Source organism: Octodon degus, unplaced genomic scaffold, assembly GCF_000260255.1.
Source record: "Octodon degus isolate 3935 unplaced genomic scaffold, OctDeg1.0 scaffold00230, whole genome shotgun sequence".
Classification (NCBI taxonomy): Eukaryota; Metazoa; Chordata; class Mammalia; order Rodentia; family Octodontidae; genus Octodon; species Octodon degus.
In genome coordinates, this window is record NW_004524806.1 from 2,968,780 (window position 1) to 2,989,015 (window position 20,236).

The 20,236-nt window shown below is 46.1% G+C and overlaps 1 protein-coding gene across 1 annotated transcript in view; it reads left to right on the forward strand.

The window, feature by feature from the left end:
- The window catches only part of Sf3a1 (splicing factor 3a subunit 1), a 24,927-nt gene extending 6,851 nt beyond the window's left edge, over positions 1-18,076 (forward strand). The window contains exons 3-16 of the mRNA XM_004645535.3: positions 3,841-4,048; positions 5,404-5,661; positions 7,386-7,460; positions 8,724-8,874; positions 9,143-9,336; positions 11,151-11,268; positions 11,737-11,922; positions 12,463-12,584; positions 12,688-12,933; positions 13,472-13,679; positions 14,111-14,265; positions 16,520-16,621; positions 16,718-16,789; positions 17,469-18,076. Coding sequence (XP_004645592.1) covers positions 3,841-4,048; positions 5,404-5,661; positions 7,386-7,460; positions 8,724-8,874; positions 9,143-9,336; positions 11,151-11,268; positions 11,737-11,922; positions 12,463-12,584; positions 12,688-12,933; positions 13,472-13,679; positions 14,111-14,265; positions 16,520-16,621; positions 16,718-16,789; positions 17,469-17,570 — 2,197 coding nt within the window. The 3' untranslated portion in view covers positions 17,571-18,076. The remainder of the gene's footprint in view (positions 1-3,840; positions 4,049-5,403; positions 5,662-7,385; positions 7,461-8,723; positions 8,875-9,142; positions 9,337-11,150; positions 11,269-11,736; positions 11,923-12,462; positions 12,585-12,687; positions 12,934-13,471; positions 13,680-14,110; positions 14,266-16,519; positions 16,622-16,717; positions 16,790-17,468) is intronic.
- Positions 18,077-20,236: the final 2,160 nt, after the last annotated feature.

Consider the following 20,236-nt stretch of genomic DNA (forward strand, 5'->3'; position numbering starts at 1 on the left):
TTTTTTTTTTTTTTTTTTTTTTTTTCTGCTTCCTTCTGGCCCTTGGCATCCTCTTGGATCTTTATAATACTAGCAGACATACTTCCTCCTTGCTTTTGTCTTCTGGACTGTGTTGTAAGTACTTCTCGTTGTTCATGGCCTTCCTCATTTGAGGAATTCATTTGAGACGAGCCTGCCCACGTGATGAATCTTCCTTGACTTAGCTATCATCCCTCGTTTTCCTTTAGAATTGTTCCCAATGTTTCTGTTTGGTAAGTGAAACTGTAGGGGAGTCTCTGAGTGTTTTCCAGGTAGCTTTCCAGTAGTTTTGTACCTCTGCTGCCACAGACGTAAAAATGAATGTGTCCTATTTCCTTTAAAAAAATTACATATACAGGAGTCTGGTGAGATGGCTCAGTGGTCTAAAGCACCTACTTAGAACAAGCTTAGCAAAGCACAGGGACCGCAGTTCAATCCCCCAGCACCACATGCCAGCCAGCCCCGCCCCCTGGTAGGCTGAGCTGGCCACACACACACACACACAAATAAATAAAATTTTAAAAAACATTACATATATAACTAGATAGATTTAAACTGTTGGGACTGGTGAGATGGCTCAGTGGTCTAAAGCACCTACTTAGAACAAGCTTAGCAAAGCACAGGGATCACGGTTCAATCCCCCAGCACCACATGCCAGCCAGCCCCGCCCCCTGGTGGGCTGAGCTGGCCACACACACACTAAATAAATAAATAAATAAATAGAACTGTTAAAAAAAATCATTTAGATTTAAACTGTTGGTTATTGCTTTTGTAGAAGTTTAAAACTTGTAAACTTGCTTTCCTCGGGGCTGGAGAGATGGCTCAGTGGTCTAAAGCACCTACTTGAAACAAGCTTGTCAAAGCACAGGGACTGCGGTTCATCCCCCAGCACCACATGCCAGCCAGCCCCGCCCCCTGGTGGGCTGAGCTGGCCACACACACAATAAATAAATGTAATAAATAAATAATTTAAAAAAAAAAAAAAACTTGCTTTCCTCTATGTTGTGAAGGGGTGGCAAGGTATTTCACTGTGAGGAAAAGCCATATGCAGGACTCTGCTCTAGTTGTGCTGGGATATACATGTTCTGTGGTAGGCAGTAGACAGCCACAACTGGGTGTGGCTTTCCAAAGAGAGCTTTTTTGTCTCTAGGTTGGATCCTCCCTTCCCTGCTTTTTCCTGTCAAAAACTGAAGTGGAATTTACCCTAAAAAGTTCCACCAGCTGGGTTGAGTCAGAATCACATCTTTTTCTACTGAAATCTGTTCCTTATGTTGGAGGATTCTAATTCTAAAATTAACACTAAGCTAATTTAAAGCAACAGGATAACTTGGAACAAACATGCTTGCTTTCTCAGCATGTATCTTTCTGATTGTTCCCAGATGTGGTGAGGTTATGGCATGAGAGACAACTGCAGGCCCCTTTTGTAGCAGCCCTCGGTTTTCTGGGCATGGTGACCTAGTTTAGCAGAATTTAAGTGTGCATTCACCATCCTCATGTGCTTTGCAATTATGTAAGTAGGTGAAAAATTGCTTCTCCAAACATGCAGTTCTAGCCAGGAGTGGTGGCACAAGCTTGTAATCCCAGCACTCGGTGCTGGGGCAGGAATATTGTGAGCTCGTATTGAGTCTGAACTATATCGTGAGATCCTGCCTCAAGAAAGATGACAGCAAACAAAAACCCATAGGCAGAAGGACTGTTGTGAGTTCGAGACCAGCCTGGGCTACAAAGTGAGCTCAAGGCCAGCCTGAACTGTATAGCAAAACCTTATCTCAAAAAGACCAAAAAAACAAAACAAAACAAAAACCAAGGGTTCCAGTCGGACTGTTGCATTGTCAAATTGAGATATGGTATTAGTCATTGTCATATAGTATGACCAGAACTGGCTATGAGGCCTGGCCTGGGTGTTGAGGACCATTAGCAGGACACATGTGGTGGCTCATCTGGGACACAGAGTTGCCCACATAGTGTCTCTTCCCCTCTTTAACTGACAGTGTCCGGGGTATGGAAGACTGAGGGAAGTGGAATGATTTGGCTTGTTCCTGGAGCAATGCCTTGGTGTATATTTTGGGCACCTCTGAGTACAGGGATGTAGTCAGGGAGCAGTGGAAGCCCACAGGCATCTCCTAATACGCAAGTCCTTTTGAATGTTCATAGAACTGCCTTTTCATAGGAGTAACAGCCCAATGCATTTCTAGTTCACTGTGAGATTGAAAAAAGACTGTAGAGTTGGATGTTTTACCTGTAATCCTGGCACTTGAGAGGCTGAGACGGGGATCATGAGTTCAAGGCTAGCCTGAGCAACAGCACAGTCTTGTCTCAAAAATAAATGAGTAAATGAATAATAATTAAAAAAACTTTGGCAGCTCTTCAATGAATTTATTTATTTATTTATTGCGGAACCGGGGATTGAACTCAGGCCCTTGCGCTTGCCAGGCATGTGCTTATTCAACTGAGCTATCTCCCCAGCCTAAAGTTGTGTGTCAGTGTTTTTTATTTTTTTGGTGGAAAAGGGGATTAAACTCAGGCCCTTGTGCTTGCCAGGGAAGCGCTTATTCCACTGAGCCGTCTCCTGGGCCCCATCTCTTCAATTTAGTCCTCTCAGTAATACCTAAGGTTCTGAGGAAAAGTGATACTAACATTTTACATGTGGAAGAATCAAGGCAAAGAGTACTTTGCTAACATGTTTTGGACCTGAGTAAGTCAGTGGTAACATAGAACTCAAATATCTTAGTATTTTAGTTTCATGTGCTTTCTGTCTGACACGTGTGTTATATGTAATTGTGCCTGGAATTAATAACCATCAGGACTCTTAAAAAGTTCCTGAACATCATGGTAGGGACATTTTGTCCTTATCCTAAGGGTTTGAAGGCATGCCAGCTGGGGATATGGGACATATCTGGAGAACTATCCCAGGTAGAGAAAGCAGTGGGTGCCCCTGGTGCCTTCCCTCAGTCAGTATTGAGTTCTCGGTCACCTGAAGGTAGGTGCCTCACACAGCCTTCCAGATCAAGTCTCTTTGCAGCAGTGTTTCCACTCTGGGCCTCCCACAGTAAGTTAGGTGATTGTAGGTAGTACTTGGATGAGGTATTAAATGAAATCACCCAAATTTTCATAGTTTTTTCCCTTATAGTGTCCAGAGGACAACAATTCAGTCTATACAGCACTTTCTTGTACTTGCTAATCATCCCTTTTACGTGAGAGAAGTAATCTCAGCAAACTGAGCTACACAGCTTTAACCTATGGTTAGTAAGACATACTAGTTTTTCCTTTGAAGTAGTAGTAATAACTGTCTTTTAAAATGTATTATTTTATTTTTTAACATTTATTTATTTATTGTGTGTTTGTGTGTGTGTGTGTGTGTGTGTGTGTGGCCAGCTCAGCCCACCAGGGGGCAGGGCTGGCTGGCATGTGGTGCTGGGGATTGAACCGCGGTCTCTGTGCTTTGCCAAGCTTGTTCCAAGTAGGTGCTTTAGACCACTGAGCCATCTTGCCAGCCCTAAAATGTATTATTTTAAAGTTAAGTTTTGTCAAAAGAAAAAAGCCATAGCCTGGATGGTTGTGAAAGATGCAGAACTGGCAGAGGAGCTAAGGATTGACAGAGGTCAAGGAGGCCCTAGGGTAGAGGCTGCCTCGGCCAGGCCCTGTGAGGCAGCTGGCACTGACTCCTGGTGTCTAGAGGCCTGAGGAAGGAAGGGTGTCTGCTGTCTTGAGGGACAGGCTATTGTGTAGATAGTTGCAAGAGCAGGGCTGACATGGGTGGTGTTCTGGAGCTGAGCAGTCACAAGGGCTGTGGGTTTAATTCTTGTGTTTTCCTTCTTCCAGAAATGGACCTGAATTTGAAGCTAGAATACGACAGAATGAGATCAACAACCCCAAGTTCAACTTTCTGAACCCCAATGACCCTTACCATGCCTACTACCGCCACAAGGTCAGCGAGTTCAAGGAGGGGAAGGCTCAGGAGCCCTCAGCTGCCATCCCCAAGGTCATGCAACAACAGCAGCAGGCCACCCAACAGCAGCTGCCTCAAAAGGTTTGGAGCCCAGTCCCTGTCCCTAGGCCACAGGGGAGGCAGTGGCAGGAAGGGGCATGCAGTTAACTTTGTGGCCTATACCACACCACCACTCACGGAGAAAAGCGAGACTGTTCTCCTCACTTTACAGAGACAGACACCAAGGCACAGACAGTGAGGTACTGATAGCTAGTGTCACTTGCTGAAAACTGCTTCAAGCTTAGTGCTGTTCTTTTTTTTTTTTTTAAAATTACTTTTACTGAGGAAAAAAAATTGCAATGTGACAGCTTCAAAACAGGTTGGTAGGAGAGTTACAGCAATTAATACATTGCATATTGTTGTCTTTGTAGTAGTCATTCATAGCACGAGATGCAGACATGATATACTATCCAAACACTATTAGTACAGATTTTTCTTCTTATTGAATTAAGAGAAAGTAGCTATATATCTAGTCTTAACTATTTTGTACATACAGATACAAAATTGTCCAAAAATATGGAACGCTTCACGAATATGCGTGTCATCCTTACAAGTGCCATTCTTTAGTGATATTTGATGCCTGCATGAGGAAGCCAGCAGAATAACCATTTTACAGATAAGGAATCTAAAGCTTATAGATATACAATTATTCAGGGCCTTAATGTGATGTGCAGGCAGCACCATGTTATGTTGAACGTCTTCTGCCTGGCTAAACTGGAGGAGGGGCTGTGGCCTGGGCCCCTCCCTGTACTATACTTTCCCTTCTGGTCTGCCATCATACAGCCCTGCCTATAATGGGCTCAGGGTGTGAATGAAGACAGAAATGACCACATTTTGCCCATGTGTAGACATGGTCTGTCCTTTCATTTTACTGTACTTCCAAATGTGATGGAAAGGGCAGTTTCTTATTATCTTCTAATAGGAAATATAGGTTGAGATCAGGTTCTAAGACCTTGTGTTGCAACTTTAAACTCCCAGAGCCTCAGGTCACCTTAGTTTGCTCATCTATAAAAAAGATTCATAGTACTTGTCTTGCTGACATCATGGTTCGGGTGCAGATCATGGAAATCCTTTGTACAGTGGGAGACTGCACACATGTAGGCTCTACTGCATTTCTGACCTCAGGTGGAATTTAATAGGCCACATTTCTGTTTCTGCCACACATTTTTGGCTCTTGCTTTGAGGGCAAAAACAGACATGATGGGCACAGGTCTCACAGAAAGCCATTTATGGAGTTGAGGGCACAGTTGATCAAGAAACTGATAGTTTTAAGATGTAGGATTCTGTGACACTGAGTGCCAGTGGTGTTACACAATTGATAGAGCATAGTGGTCCATGGTCGTTCTGCAGGTAGGTATTGCCCCTCTCCCATGCCTCACACTCCTTCTGCATCTTAGGTCCAAGCCCAGGTGATCCAAGAGACCATTGTGCCCAAAGAGCCTCCTCCTGAGTTTGAATTCATCGCCGACCCTCCATCCATCTCAGCCTTTGACCTGGATGTGGTGAAGCTGACAGCTCAGTTTGTAGCCAGGAATGGGCGCCAGTTTCTGACCCAGCTGATGCAAAAAGAACAGCGCAACTACCAATTTGACTTTCTTCGCCCACAACACAGCCTCTTCAACTACTTCACAAAACTGGTGGAACAGTACACTAAGGTGCTGGGCAGGGGCAGGGTTGGAGGCTGAAGGGCAGGGCCTAAGAGGGAGACACTACCTCTGTGACCACTCTATCCTGTCGTTGTCTCTAAAATACCATTCTCTCTGGCCCCAGGGCAAGTATTACAAATCTCAGTTTAATGTACAATCTTGATTCCTTCCCTCCCTCCCTCCCTCCCTCCCTCCCTCCCTCCTTCCTTCCTTCCTTCCTTCATTCCTTCCTTGGAAGATAGGGACTCCCTATGTAATTAAGGCTGATGTTTACTTGAACTCACTTTGTAGCCCAGATTGGACTCAAACTCAGAGTGATACTCCTGCCTCAGCCTTCTGGTTGCTAGGACTACAAGCATGCCTCACCATGCCTGGCCCTATTTAGTTATTTTTTTAAACACAACACAGACCTCTTGTTCTAAAGAAAAAACACATCCATGCTACTCTTAGGCAGTAGTTACCTGGTGCATGACAAGGCCAGGTGGTGCCAGCTGCTTCTAGGTACATAGACTTTTCTTGCCTAGTACAAGGCTTAAAATGAGGCAAGTCCTTGTTAATGGTCTCCTGTTGCCTAGTTTAATCCTCACAAGAGCTAAGTATAGTGGCACATCCCTATAATCTAGCTCTTGGGAGGCTGAGGCAGGTGGATTATTGCAAGTTTGATACCAGGCTGGGCTGCAAAGTGAACTCAAGGCCAGCCTGGACTACATAATGAGACTTGTCTCAAAAAGACCAAAAAAAAAAAGATGAAAGAAAATGAGGGGGCCAGGGAGATGGCTCAGTGGAATAAGCACTTGCCTGGCAAGCTCAAGGGCCTGAGTTCAATCCCCGGTTCCGCAAAAAAAAAAGAAAAGAAAAGAAAATGAACAAATCTGAAAGGTAGTAGAACAGCTAGGATAACAGTCACTGAAGGCCAGAAGGTTTCTATTAAGTACACAGTATCAGTTTTAAATAAGTGTTGGGTTAATTTTACCCTGTGGACTGCCTCCATGGTGAAAGGTCCTCAAATCTGTCTCTGTTCTATTACTTTTTTGTTTGTTTCTTCTTAGAATTTGGGTGTTGATGTTTACTTGAATATACTGGTATCTGTAGCCATGGACGACTCTGAGCAGATTCTATGAGTAGAGGTACAGGGAGGGTCAGGGTGAGACTGAGCCTCTTTGTCAGTGACAGTAGATACAGTTGGGGCAGTTGGAATGACTGGCTTTTTAGAACAAAGGCAGCATTCCTTTTCTCAGTAACTATGTTAGAAATTATTCAGAGTGCTAGAGATGTAGTAAACAGAGGACACAGAAGTCCCTGTCTTGTCGAATTGCTAATCTTAACAGAAGACAAGCAGGTACAATGTCAGTGGATGTCTGATGGTGATAAATGCTATGGTGAGAAATCAGAAGATTGCAAATACAAGGTATGAGACAGACAGGTTGCAGTCCTAAACAAGGCAGTGAGGGGAGGCATTTTTAAGAGAGTAGGTGCAGATCAGTATCGTGCAAGCCTTATGTGTTGACTGTGTTCCAGGTAACCTGGCAGTGCATATTGCTTTCTGTCACTGTTTTGTATGTTTTCATGCTTTCTCGCTGATCTTTTTTTTTCTTGCCCAAGGTGTTATAGCCAAGTGGAGTTGGAATTTGGGCCCAGAATCCCATCCTCTCCCATTTCTTGTGCCGTCTTGCAGGCCCACCAAGGCCTTATTCTGTGATGCACTAACAGTTCCTTTAACTCTTCTGTTTCAGATCTTGATTCCACCCAAAGGCTTGTTTACAAAGCTCAAGAAAGAAGCTGAAAACCCTCGAGAAGTTTTGGATCAGGTAAACTGAACGCTTTTAACCAGTTACTAATATTGCAGGTTCTATTGTATAGAATTTATGTTTGGAAACAGTCTCTTGGGCAAAAGACTGTTAAATATACCTACTTGAAAATCCAAAATGCTTCAGAATCCAAGCTTTTGACATGATGTCAACTAGTAGAAATTCCATACCTGACCTCTTGTGATGGGTTGAAGTCAGAATGTAGGTGCAGGTGGCACATCCCTGTAATCCTAGCACTTGAGGCAGAAGCATGAGAATTGCCACAAGTTCAAGGCCAATCTGAACTACATAGGGAGACCTTATCTCCCAAAAAAAAGTACAAACTAAATGTAGTGGTGCATTCCTGTAATCTCAGCATTTTGGAAAACTGAGGCAGGAAGATCATAGGTTTGAGCTCTGCCTGCCTCAAAGGTAAAAATCAAAAGGGCAGCTGGACATTGGGACACATGCCTATAATCCCAGCACTCAAGGAGGCTGAAGCAGGAAGATCATTTTGAGTTCAAGACCAGCCTGGGCTATAAAGTTAGCTCAAGGCCAGCCTATACTAAAGACTGTGTCTTCAAAAGATAAATAAAGAGGGCAGACAGTGTAGTTCATTGAGAATGCTCTGGGTTCAATTCCAAGTAATGAAAAAGAAAAAGAGGTACAATAAAAATATTATATACATTTTTCTTCGGGCTATGTAAGGTATATATGAAATATAAGTGATATCCCAATGTGTATGTGCAAATATATATTCTGAAATCTGAAACATTTCTAATGAGACTTACTCAACCTATACCTTGACATGATCTAGGCACAGAAATGGTAAGAAGAAAGGCTGTATGACTATAAAGGGCAAACCTACTGTATCTGGGTTCCATGTTTCCTAGGTTTGTTCTCAGCTTCACTGGGTCTGTCTTCTCTATCCAGAAAAATATATTTTAAGCAGACCCTCTGACAATAGGTATGTTTTGAAGTCCCAAAATGCATAGTGAAGCAGGCATATTGGTGCTGGCTACAGGAAGGGTTTTGTTTCTTAGGCTTTCAGGCTGCTTTTCTCAAGGTCACTAGGTTAAGATGCAGACTTCCTGGAAGATTTTGCTACTCTAAGCACAGAACCCCTTGCTGTCTTCAACAGAACTGTAGGAATTCCCTTGTTCGCGGAAAAGTGTCCTGGTCTGAAGGAAATGTTGACCGTTGATAGCTCTGGAGGTGATCTTTTGGAAAGAGACCCTGATATAGCTCAGACCCATTCAGTTCCATTGTGTCCCATCCATGCAGGTGTGTTACCGAGTGGAGTGGGCCAAGTTCCAGGAGCGTGAAAGGAAGAAGGAAGAAGAAGAAAAGGAGAAGGAGCGGGTGGCCTATGCTCAGATTGACTGGCATGATTTTGTGGTGGTGGAGACAGTGGACTTCCAACCTAATGAACAAGGTAAGTCTGAGGAAAGTGCCTCAGGTGGGAGCCAAGAGCCTGAGCCATCCAGGAGACCTCACTCAGGTATTCCTAGGGGCATCAAAATTTCTCATGGGGCTTTATTATTGTCTGTTGCCTCTGCTTCCAGAAGATTTCACTTCTACTACTTTGCCCAAATTAAATACATTTTAGCAAGTACTTAGCTTGCCAGTCCTCAGAGAACTTCATAGACAGGGCAGATGGGCCTTTGATAAGGATCCCTTTGACTTTGGTTCATCCATACCAGGGAACTTCCCTCCTCCCACCACACCAGAGGAGCTGGGTGCCCGAATCCTTATTCAGGAGCGCTATGAGAAGTTTGGGGAGAGTGAAGAGGTTGAAATGGAGGTTGAATCTGATGAAGAAGATGACAAACAGGAGAAATCAGAGGAAGCTCCTTCCCAGCTGGACCAAGATACCCAAGTCCAGGACATGGATGAGGTAAGCTCATGCATGGCCTTCGGGCTGGCCTTTCCCCAGGCGGTCAGGGCGCTGCTCTCCACTGGACTAGAGGTCCAGCTTCTTTAAAAGCCTGGAAAGGATGCACGGGCCCTGAACAAGTCTGGACTAGCTGTGTAGCTGCCCAAGCCCAGGTAGTACGTGGCCTCCTTCTAGCTCTGACAACGAAAGATTCATTTGCGCATAAGGATAAAAATTAGTAAGATAATTAAAAATTCCTTGTGTGCAGAGACCAGATAAGGACTAATACTGATGAATAAGGAAGCAGCGGACTGGACAGTTAACCAGTCTTTGTTCGTTAATGGGTTTTCCTTTTTTTTTTTTTTCTTTTTGACCAGCTTAGCCCACCCTGAGGGCAGGGCTGGAGCAGCATGTGATTTTGGGGATCGAACCACAGTCCCGTGCACCTGCCTAAGCTTGCCTATGCAGGCACTTTAGACCACTGAGCTATCTCACTGGCCCCCTTGTTTTTTAATGGGAAGCCCCAGAAATCTCCATACCCTTATGGGAGATACCCCCAGTAAATTGATCACTAGCAAAAGGTTAAGTTTTCAAGAAATAATAAAGTTTTCTCACAAAAGATGTTCTTGTTATATAATTCAATTAAGCAATGATTTTAGGCCAGAGAGATAGCTCAGGGCCATAAGCACCTGTCTGGCAAGTGTGAGGTCCTGAGCATGATCCCTTGTGCAAAAAAAAAAAAAAAAGTTTTTCATTTTTGTCTGACAGGTCATTGTTAATCTCCTGTTGTATTACCTGTATTCATCCAAGTATACCATCTTTTAAAATGTAGAATTTGGACTGTTTATGATAATAGACCTTTGCTTTCTGATTCAGACATTTGCCTTTCTTTTGTGCTCCAATTAATTATGAGAGGAGGTTCATATCCTCAACATGAGGTCACCAGTCAGTAATAATAACAAACACTTTATGGTGTATATGCTATGTTTGTGCTGCTATACTTACAGATGCCTGGACATTAAGTAGTCCAGACAATATCATAATATTTCTTCAGTAATATCCAATTAAAGGTCCATGAGTTAGGTAAGAGTTTCTTATATATTAGAGATGATTGGCTAAAAGAGCTATACTGTGTCAAAATGGAAATTTAAGTGTATGACAAAAATGACATCATGATTGTTATCCTACCCAAAAAAAAAGGATATAGAAGCTGTGCTGGTCCTGTTCTATGGCCTTCTCCTGGGCTCAAAGGCCCTTGTGCTTTGATGCCTTCTGAGCTCTTAACCCCAGAGTATCAGCAGTTTCCCAGAGCTTTCTAAATGTAGCCTGTACTTCCTTTCAGGCATCCCTAACCCTTCCAGCCAGTCCCTCCAAGTAGGCACAGAGTCTGCAGAGCCCATTTCTTGGCTCTTGGCTCCTGCTTCCTCAGAAGGAATTTGTGCACAGCCTGAGAAGAAAGGGCCCCTGTGTCTGTGGGAATTGAGTTTTTTTCTCCCTCCCAGAACTGCTCTGTAAGCTGCTACCATTGAGTGCTGGCTCGCCCCCTATACCCTTCCCCTGCATGTTAAGTGCCCTTGGCCTCTTGGGACTGCCTGGTGCCAGCTGCTGGAAATGCCTGGGAGGAGTGTTAGCAACAGGGCCTGCAGTGCTCCCATTCATGCCGTGAGGAAGCAGCTTGGCCTGCTGCCAGCTGGCCTCCACTGCCCCAGAAGGCTTAGCACATGGACATTGCCTGGCAGAGGCCAAGGCTTTTTGCCACCCTGAAGGCTGCCAAAGCCCAGCTGCAGGGAGCTGACCTCTTATCCCCCGTGTCCTGCCGCTGCTTTGCTTTTCAGGGTTCAGACGATGAAGAAGAAGGGCAGAAAGTGCCCCCACCCCCAGAGACACCTATGCCTCCACCTCTGCCCCCGACTCCAGACCAAGTCATTGTCCGAAAGGACTATGATCCTAAAGGTAGGGTCTACTTCCCAGGCCTTGGGCTGTCTTGTAAAGTCCTCTATGTCCTCGTGTTTTCTCAGTCTGGGCTGTTTCTAAGAGCTTGTAAGAGAATTGGTAAGCCTCTCTTACAGGCCTCATGATGGGAAATGGCTTAGTCTCCAGTGCCCTTGTGCCACATATAAGGATGGCACCAAATGTGTGTGTCTCCAATAAATAATAGGCAGATGAAACACCATTGTTTATGGTGTTTATATAATACACCTTGTCCATAGTTTTTTGAGATGGAGTCATTCTATATAGTTCAGGCTGACCTAAACTTACTGTATAGCCCAGGCTAGCCTTGAACTCCTTGTGATCACCTGCCTCAGCCTCCTGAGTGCTGAAATTACAGGCATGAGCCACCACACCCAGCTTTGAAGCATCATTCTCTTTTAACCTTAGCTGCCACCCACTGTTCCCACTTCAACATCTACTTTCTTTTAGCTTCCAAGCCCCTGCCTCCAGCCCCTGCTCCAGATGAGTATCTTGTATCTCCCATTACGGGGGAGAAGATCCCTGCCAGCAAAATGCAAGAACACATGCGCATTGGGCTTCTGGATCCCCGCTGGCTAGAGCAGCGGGATCGCTCCATCCGAGAGAAGCAGAGTGATGATGAGGTTTATGCACCAGGTAAGATGGGGGTTCTTGCACAGTCCACAGCAGTGTCTAAGGTGCAGTTTGCTTTATACAAATACAGAAAGTAACAGTTGAGGTTAAGCTTTTGAAGGTCTCTCAAGGAGTTTTTCACAGGCAGGCCTGAAGTAGGTAATGTGTCTGTTGACATCACAGAGCACGATCTGGCCATAGCTGGGAGTCCTCATTTCTGTGTTAGGTCGAGAGAACTATTCCCTGCATGAGGACTCACTGGTCCTCTTAATGCTGTGTAGGAAACAGCAGGATAGGGAGCGACTGTCCAGATCAGAGAACTGACTGGTGTGTGCTATTCTTATGTCCTTGTCCACATTGCAGTCATCCTTTCTGGTCTGAGGGATTGAACAAACCCTGGGTCCACAGGCTTTGTGCCAATCAGCTACCCTTTCCCAGGCTTAGAGCCAGCTTTGTGCTGTGGATCCACACCTACTACCCTGCACTTGTAGAAAGCTGCCGCCTTGCTGGAAGGCACCAGGTTTAGCTTCTCCTTCTCCCTTCCCATTCTGTAACCTTGTATAGGTCTGGATATTGAGAGCAGTTTGAAGCAGCTGGCTGAGCGGCGTACTGACATCTTTGGTGTGGAAGAAACAGCCATCGGTAAGAAGATTGGTGAGGAGGAGATCCAGAAGCCAGAGGAAAAGGTATGGCTCAAGTGGCTCCTGATGTCATCCCTACCCACCATCTCCCACTCTTGGACTTGGTTCTAGGATTTCTAATAGGTTGTGCTTTTGCTTTCCCTTACAGGTCACCTGGGATGGACACTCAGGCAGCATGGCCCGGACTCAGCAAGCTGCACAAGCCAACATCACCCTCCAGGAGCAGATTGAGGCCATCCACAAGGCCAAGGGCTTGGTTCCTGAAGATGATACCAAAGAGAAGATTGGCCCTAGCAAGCCCAATGAAATTCCCCAGCAGCCTCCACCCCCATCTTCAGCCACGAACATCCCCAGTTCAGCCCCACCCATCACATCAGTGCCTCGACCACCTGCGGTGAGCAAGCAGCCACCCTTTGACCACTTTTTTTTGGACCTTGGCTTTTGGTGTTAGATGCTTTTGGCTTAGAAGGGCAACTGCCTTGCACTGAGATGCTGAATACTGGTGAAAGAGAAAGGATCCTTTAAGTGAAAGCAAGAACTGCTAGCTTGATTATCCACCTGCAGACACTTGCAGGGAGGGAGGCAAGGGTCAAATGAGAGAATAAGATTTGTGATGCCTACAGGATCTGCTGCTGAGGCCTGCTGACCTGTCAACAGGAGACTAAGTCAAGATTAACTGTTTTAGTGGCTTTCAGTGTATGCCATGTGCAACTGATGGAATATGATTTCCCATCTCATAAGTGGAGCCTACCCCATTCCTCTCTGCAGTGTAGCTTCTGTCATACATCTGATGGGAGGCTATAGTCTTAACATCAGAGAATTGAGTCAGAGCTGTTTACCCCCATCCCAGAGCTGCAGGTGGCCAGTTGCAAGATGTGTGCTCTTGCAGTTGAGTTGGCTTCCTGAGACCTGTGTATCTCTTTCACCTACAGATGCCACCTCCTGTCCGTACTACAGTTGTGTCTGCCGTGCCTGTCATGCCCCGCCCACCAATGGCATCTGTGGTCCGGCTGCCCCCAGGCTCAGTGATAGCCCCCATGCCGCCCATCATCCATGCACCCAGGATCAATGTGGTGCCCATGCCTCCCTCTGCACCTCCAATCATGGCACCCCGTCCACCCCCTATGATTGTACCAACAGGTCAGTGTCCCTTGCATCCCTTTCCCGGCTTTTGGGGCAGGGACTACAGTCCAGCCACAGTCCACAGAGCAGAGGCTGATGGTAGTGGCAGCTGTTCCAGGTAGGTACCTTACCCAGAGGAGAGCCCTGGCTATGCCTATGAAAAGATTCCCAAGCCAGGAGCTGGGAGTCAAGTTCCTGGGAAAGATGGGAGGCTGAAATAGCCTAGCTCTCATGGTTCAGGCCCCAGATGCTCATTGTCAGCTGGTTCCTGTTCTCTCTGCCTGTCTGTTCCTCCTTCAGTCCCCTGCTGTCCACTTTGGGCAGCCTCTCAGAGACCCCTGCCAGGGAATCTGCAGACTTCCAGACATAGCAGGGAACAGCCTTTGCAATCTCTCTCTACACCTTGCCCATCTTGTGTCAACTTATGAGACTGTTTGGTGTCTTTGCAGCTTTTGTGCCCGCCCCACCTGTGGCTCCTGTTCCAGCTCCAGCTCCAATGCCCCCTGTGCACCCTCCACCTCCCATGGAGGATGAGCCTACATCCAAGAAACTGAAGACAGAAGACAGCCTCATGCCTGAGGAGGAGTTCCTGCGCAGGAACAAGGTGTGTGATTCAGAGTGCTGCCTGTCACCTTGTAGGAAAAGTTAGTTCCTACACTTTTTAATTTCTGGGACCCAGCTTATCCATGGAGTCCTCCTGAGGGCTTCCAAACACAAATGAAATGTGGTAGGACTAGGGAAATAGTGCAGCAGTCCAAGCGCCTGCCTCGCAAGTGCAAGGACCCTGGTTCAGTCCCCAGTAATGCTTGCAATGCCAGCCCCAGAACACTGGGCACGCTGTGCTGGCCACCAAAACTGGGTGTGGTTGCACACACCTTTTATTCCAGCACTGGGGAGGCTAAGACAGGAGATAACTACAAGGCCAAGCTGTAGCAAGACCCTGTACCAAATAAATAAATGAGTAAATTAATTTTTAAAAACTATTTTTAAAAAACAAATGAAATGTGTTGGCAGCAACTAGGGAACAGAGAGTAGTGGTGGTCATCTGTGGAACTCAATAGAGATAGCAAGGAGACCCAGCTCACAGAAGACTGTCTCTTAGGGTTAGACCTTGAGGGGTGTTAGAGTGGGACCCTTGGTCCTGTTGGTTTCTAGGGAGGCTGTTCGACTTCTGTAAGGAGTCGGGAACCGGGCCAGGTCTCACTACCCCAAAGGATTTTGTTTCCTGACACTTGAGCACTTCCTCAAATAAAGCTAAGCACTTCATAACATCTTTTCCATTTAGTGTTCCCAGTAGCAGTGTCATAGGTGTGGTTGTCCCTGTTTCACAGGCAGTGATCTTAAGGCTCAGAAACCTAGTCAGCTAAATAGCTTTGGGAACCCAGACCCAGGTCTTCTGACCGCATATGTCACTTTTTTTTTTTTTTTTTTTTAATCATTTATGTATTTGGTATAGGGTCTTACTGTCCAGCTTAGACTTACAGTGATCTCCTGTTTTCAGCCTCTTCAGTGCTGGGATTACAGGCACGCACCACCATGCCCAGACTCATTCACTGGCTCAACATGCCTTGGGGCCGGGACCAGTATGGCATGCAAAACAGGGATCAACCCTGGTTCCTGCTCTTGCCAGAGCGGGTGCTTTAGTCCGCTGAGCTATCTCACCAGCCCTGTCACATTCCTTCCCTTTGTGATTCCTGGCGAATATAGAACATTTTCATCTAAGAACTCTGCTTGGTTTTAGCCCCCAGAATGACCAGTGGACAAAGTCCATTCAAGAAGAGAAATGAGGGCCAGGGAGATGGCTCAGTGGAATAAGTGTTTCCCTGGCAAGTGCAAGGGCCTGAGTTCAATCCCCAATTCTGCTAAAAATAAAAAAATTAAAATAAATAAAAAGATGAGAAATGAGCGGAATATGGTGGCACATGCATGTTACCCCAGTACTTGGGTGGCTGAGGCAGGAGGATTACAAGTTTGGAGCCAGCTTGTACTATATAGTGAGACCTTGTTTAGGAAAAGAGAAGAGGAGGGCTGGGGAGATAGCTCAGTAGAATAAGCACTTGCCTGGCAAGCACAAGGTCCTGAGGTCAATCCCTGGTACTGCCAAAAAAGAAAGAAAGAAAAAAGAGGGGGAGAAAAAGGAAATGAAATCCTGAGAGGGGCAAGTGACTTGTATAGTGTCACAAATGGTATCAGTAACCAGGCAGGGTGGCACACGTGTATAGGGAAGTGCTTATTCCACTGAGCCATCTCCCCAGCCCCAGGATCGCAGTTTAAGGCAGAACTAGACTACAAAATGAGACCCTGTCTCAATAAGGAAAGATTGGAGGGGAGTGGTGTCGCTAATGTATGGGGGAGGGCAGGAGCCCATAGCCAGCCTTGGTGGCATACACCTGTAATCCCATCACATGTGAGGCTGAGGATGGAGGATTGCCTCGAATTTGAGGCCAGCCTGAACTACATAGTGAGGCTCTGTCTCAAAAAAAAAAAAAAAGAGAGAGGGCCTGCCAATTAACTCAGGTGTTTTAAGTGCCAGATGAAACAAAGCAGTCAGGCTCAGGATGCTGTGGTTCGATCCCCTCATCCTCAAGCTAAACCAGACCTGCCCTGAAGGCATCCTGAGTGGTCAAAAAAAAAAAAAAAAATCCTGCCATTTTTGGGGGCCGGGGAGATGGCTCAGTAGAATAAGTGCTTGCCTGCCAAGCACAAGGGCCTGAGTTCAATCCCTGGTTCTGCCAAAAAGGAAAAAAATTTAAAAAAACAACCCAGGAGCCCAGATAGACTCTGGGTCTGTGTAAGCCCTGGCTCAGTTCAACTTGGCTCAGGGTTCTTGGGGATAATGGCCAACTCCTGTTTTGCAGGGTCCAGTGTCTATCAAAGTACAGGTGCCCAATATGCAGGACAAGACGGAATGGAAGCTGAATGGGCAGGTGCTGGTCTTCACCCTCCCGCTCACAGACCAGGTATGGGCTGCTATCCTGAACTGCTGTGAGGTACATGAGAGTTGAGGGGTTGAGTAGCCTCAGCACAGGTCAATTGAGCTCTTTTTGGTTGCACAGGTCTCTGTCATCAAGGTAAAGATTCATGAAGCCACAGGGATGCCTGCAGGGAAACAAAAACTACAGTATGAGGTGAGTCAGGGTGTTCCTGGTTCTCTTCCTTCCTTGGGTCCCAACTCCTCTGCCATGGCAGAAGCTAAATTTCTCAGAGCAGGATGGTGAGAGGCCTGGCCATCTGAGTCTACCCTACAAGTGGTAGTGCTCGCCAGCGAGCCTGACAGTGCAGGAGCAGTCTTACATGGGGTCTGAAAAACCCTTTGCCTTGCTGACTAGGGTAGAGATGATGAGGAACAAGACTTGAGAATCTCTTGGTGAGTTCCTGACCTAGTGTGGGGGCCAGCCCAGCCTGAGACCTGCCAGGTGCACAGGAGTGCTGCATTCTCTTTGCACCTGAACACACCAGCACTCTGAGCCTCATGTCCCCTATAAAATGAGGCTGTTGGGTGGAATAATCTGATGGTTTCCGTCATTTGAGAGCCTGGTTCCCCATGGTGGTTCTTCAGGGCCATGTCTCGGAAAATTGAGCTTTGAGCCAAATGTTAACCAAGAGAAAGATCGTCAGCTGGTGGGAAGGAAGGAAAAGGGATTCTAGGAAGAACCAGAGCCTTCCAGTCTACCTGACCACAGCTCCCCTCTGACTGCTGGATTGACTTAGTCCAAAATGGGAACCCAGCTAAGTGCAGGGTGGGTGCACTGCAGTGCTGTGCCCACAGCCAGGCGCCCATACTGAGGTGTATCACCCTTCTTCCAGGGCATCTTCATCAAGGATTCCAACTCCCTGGCTTACTATAACATGGCCAGTGGTGCTGTCATCCACCTAGCCCTCAAGGAGAGAGGCGGCAGGAAGAAGTAGAAGAGAGATCTGCTGTCGAGTCCCTGTTGTTTATCCTGTTGTCCACATTGTGCCCCAGAGCCTGGAGACTACCTGGGATCTCAGACATCGCCTGTGCATTTATTCCCCTCCTACTCAGTTTGGAAATTACTTGTCTTGCAGAATTTTGCCCTACCCTCCTACACATTGGTAAGAGTAGCAAAGCTTTCTGAACCACTCTCTGGAATCCCTTTGTTAGGGCCCCTTGGGGGCCTTCATTTCTTCCAGCAGCCCATTGGGAGCTGAGAGTGCAAGGATGGCATACAGAATAGTGCCACATAGCACTTAGCTGATAGATTATAATTGTTATCATTATTCATCATTTTGTATCTTTCAATGGTGTGTCTAATAACTCTTGGTCCGGACCGTTCTTGTGAAAGCAGTGTAATAAGACTTGTCCCAGGCTGGACATGGTGAGTGGCACATGCCTGTAATCTCAACACTGAGGAGGTTGAGGCAGAAGGTTTGCTGCAAGTTCAAAACCAGCCTGGACTACGTAGTTCAAGGCTAGTGTGACTTATATATGAAGACCCTGTCTAAATAAAACAAAAAAGATTTGTCCCTTGGCCTTCTGTGATTTGTCCAGACTCTGGGCAGTGGGAACTCTGTAGTGTTTCATTTAGCTTTTCTGTGCTCTTAAGAATCTTAAGGTTTTATGTAAATTCTTCCTACCTTCCTGTCTTTCATATATGATCTTAACTTTTAAAAAACACTAAAAGGCCGGGGTGATAGCTCAGTAGAGTAAGTGCTTGCCTGGCAAACACAAGGCTCTGAGTTCAATCCCTGGTACCACACACACAAAAAATAATAAAAATAAACACTATAAACTGATCATGTATACCTATAATCCTAGCACTTGGGAGGCTGAGACGAGGATTACTGCAAGTTAAAAGCCTGAACTACAGTGAGACTGTCACAAAAAAACATGGATTTCTGTACTTTTTTCCCCTTTTAAAATACTGAGGCCGGGCTGGTGAGATGGCTCAGTGGTCTAAAGCACCTACTTAGAACAAGCTAAGCTAAGCAAAACACAGGGACCGCGGTTCAATCCCCAGCACCACATGCTAGCCAGGCCTGCCCCCTGGTGGGCTGAGCTGGCCACACACACACTAAATAAACAAATAAATAAATATTAAAAAAATAATAATAAAAAAATAAAATACTGAGGCCTAGCCCTGTGTATAAAGGACTAATACAAGATTCCTTCAGCATGATGTATATCACAGAATAAGGATAATAGGGCCGGCCAAATAGCAGATTAAAGTGCCTGCAAACAGGTATAGGGGCTGGGGGTTTGATGCCTATACCTGCCCCACCAGCCCCGCCCCTGGGGTTTGCTGAGATGGCAATTGAGACTGGGTGTGGTGGCCCGTGCCTGTAATCCCAGCTCTGGGGAGGCTGTAAACAGGTGGATCACTAAGAGTACGGTATAGTAGTGAGACCCTGCACACCCTGTAGACCCTTCCCTAAAATACAGGGAAAAAAAGCCTCTCAGTCCCTGGGTTGATGGGCAGCAGAGACCCATGAAGGTGAGATTCAGGTGGCAGCATTGTCACTTAATTGGCTCCATCCCTTGTGTAGGCACCATCCAAGGTGAGCACAGGAATACCATGTGAATTTTTTATTTTTTTTTAATTTTTTGGCGGAACCAGGGATTGAACTCAGGCTCTTGCACTTGCCAGGGAAGTGCTTATTCCACTGAGCCATCTCCCCAGCCCCCAGTGTGAGTTATAAAATTACTTAATGTGTTAAGCCCATAATAAAGTTTAGGCCTTAACTGTCTAAAGTACTTTAGCATTTACAACTTGTCAAATACTTGTGAGTATTCCTGTTTAATAGTAAAGCGAAATGGTGAATCAGATGTTGAATATGTGTAAAAATACTTGCCACAATCCCTGAGTTGAAGGCCAGAGGCAGGCAGTTGTTTTTAGAGGCATGCTATCACAGGGAGATCTGTGCTTCTGTGGGTGTTCAGAGCAGGAAGGTGAGAGCTGGTGAGTAACCATTTCCTAAAGCCAACTTCATTCTGAAGAGTGCATGTGTTTTAAGCCCCAAAGAGTTCTCAGTGCTTTATTTTCAGTACCTGCATTTGATCTCCAAGCTCCATCAAGTCTTCGGGACTCAGACGTGAGGCCATTCCCACAGAACAGGAGTTCTAGGCACCACACTACCTTCTAAGCGAAGTTCAATGCTTCCAGTCACTAATGTGGCTTCATTGCAAGCTGCTGGATCTCTTCATTTTTAACCTGCTCTACATGATGTCACTGCTCACCCTCCAAGTGTTAATTAGCTCTGACTGGTTTGCTGGAAGCTTACCCTAAGGGCCAATACCAACATTTGGCTTCCTGAAGTTGATTTCATGGCTTGCGTTCCTATAACGAGTCCCCTGCTAGTTCCTTCTCCATGGGCAACACTGGAAATCCCCTGAGACTGGACACAGTGGTGGGTACCTAAAATCCCAGCACTTGGGAGGCAGACGCAAGAGGATGGTTGCAAGTTCAAGGCCAGCCTGAACCACTTAGTGAAATGCTGTTTGAAAAAGACAAAAAAATCCCCTGAGCACTGCTGGGTCCCATTCTAAGAAGAGATCAGGAGACATAAGAGAATCTGCACAAGCTCATTCTGGAATGGAGACGGGCACAGTGTCA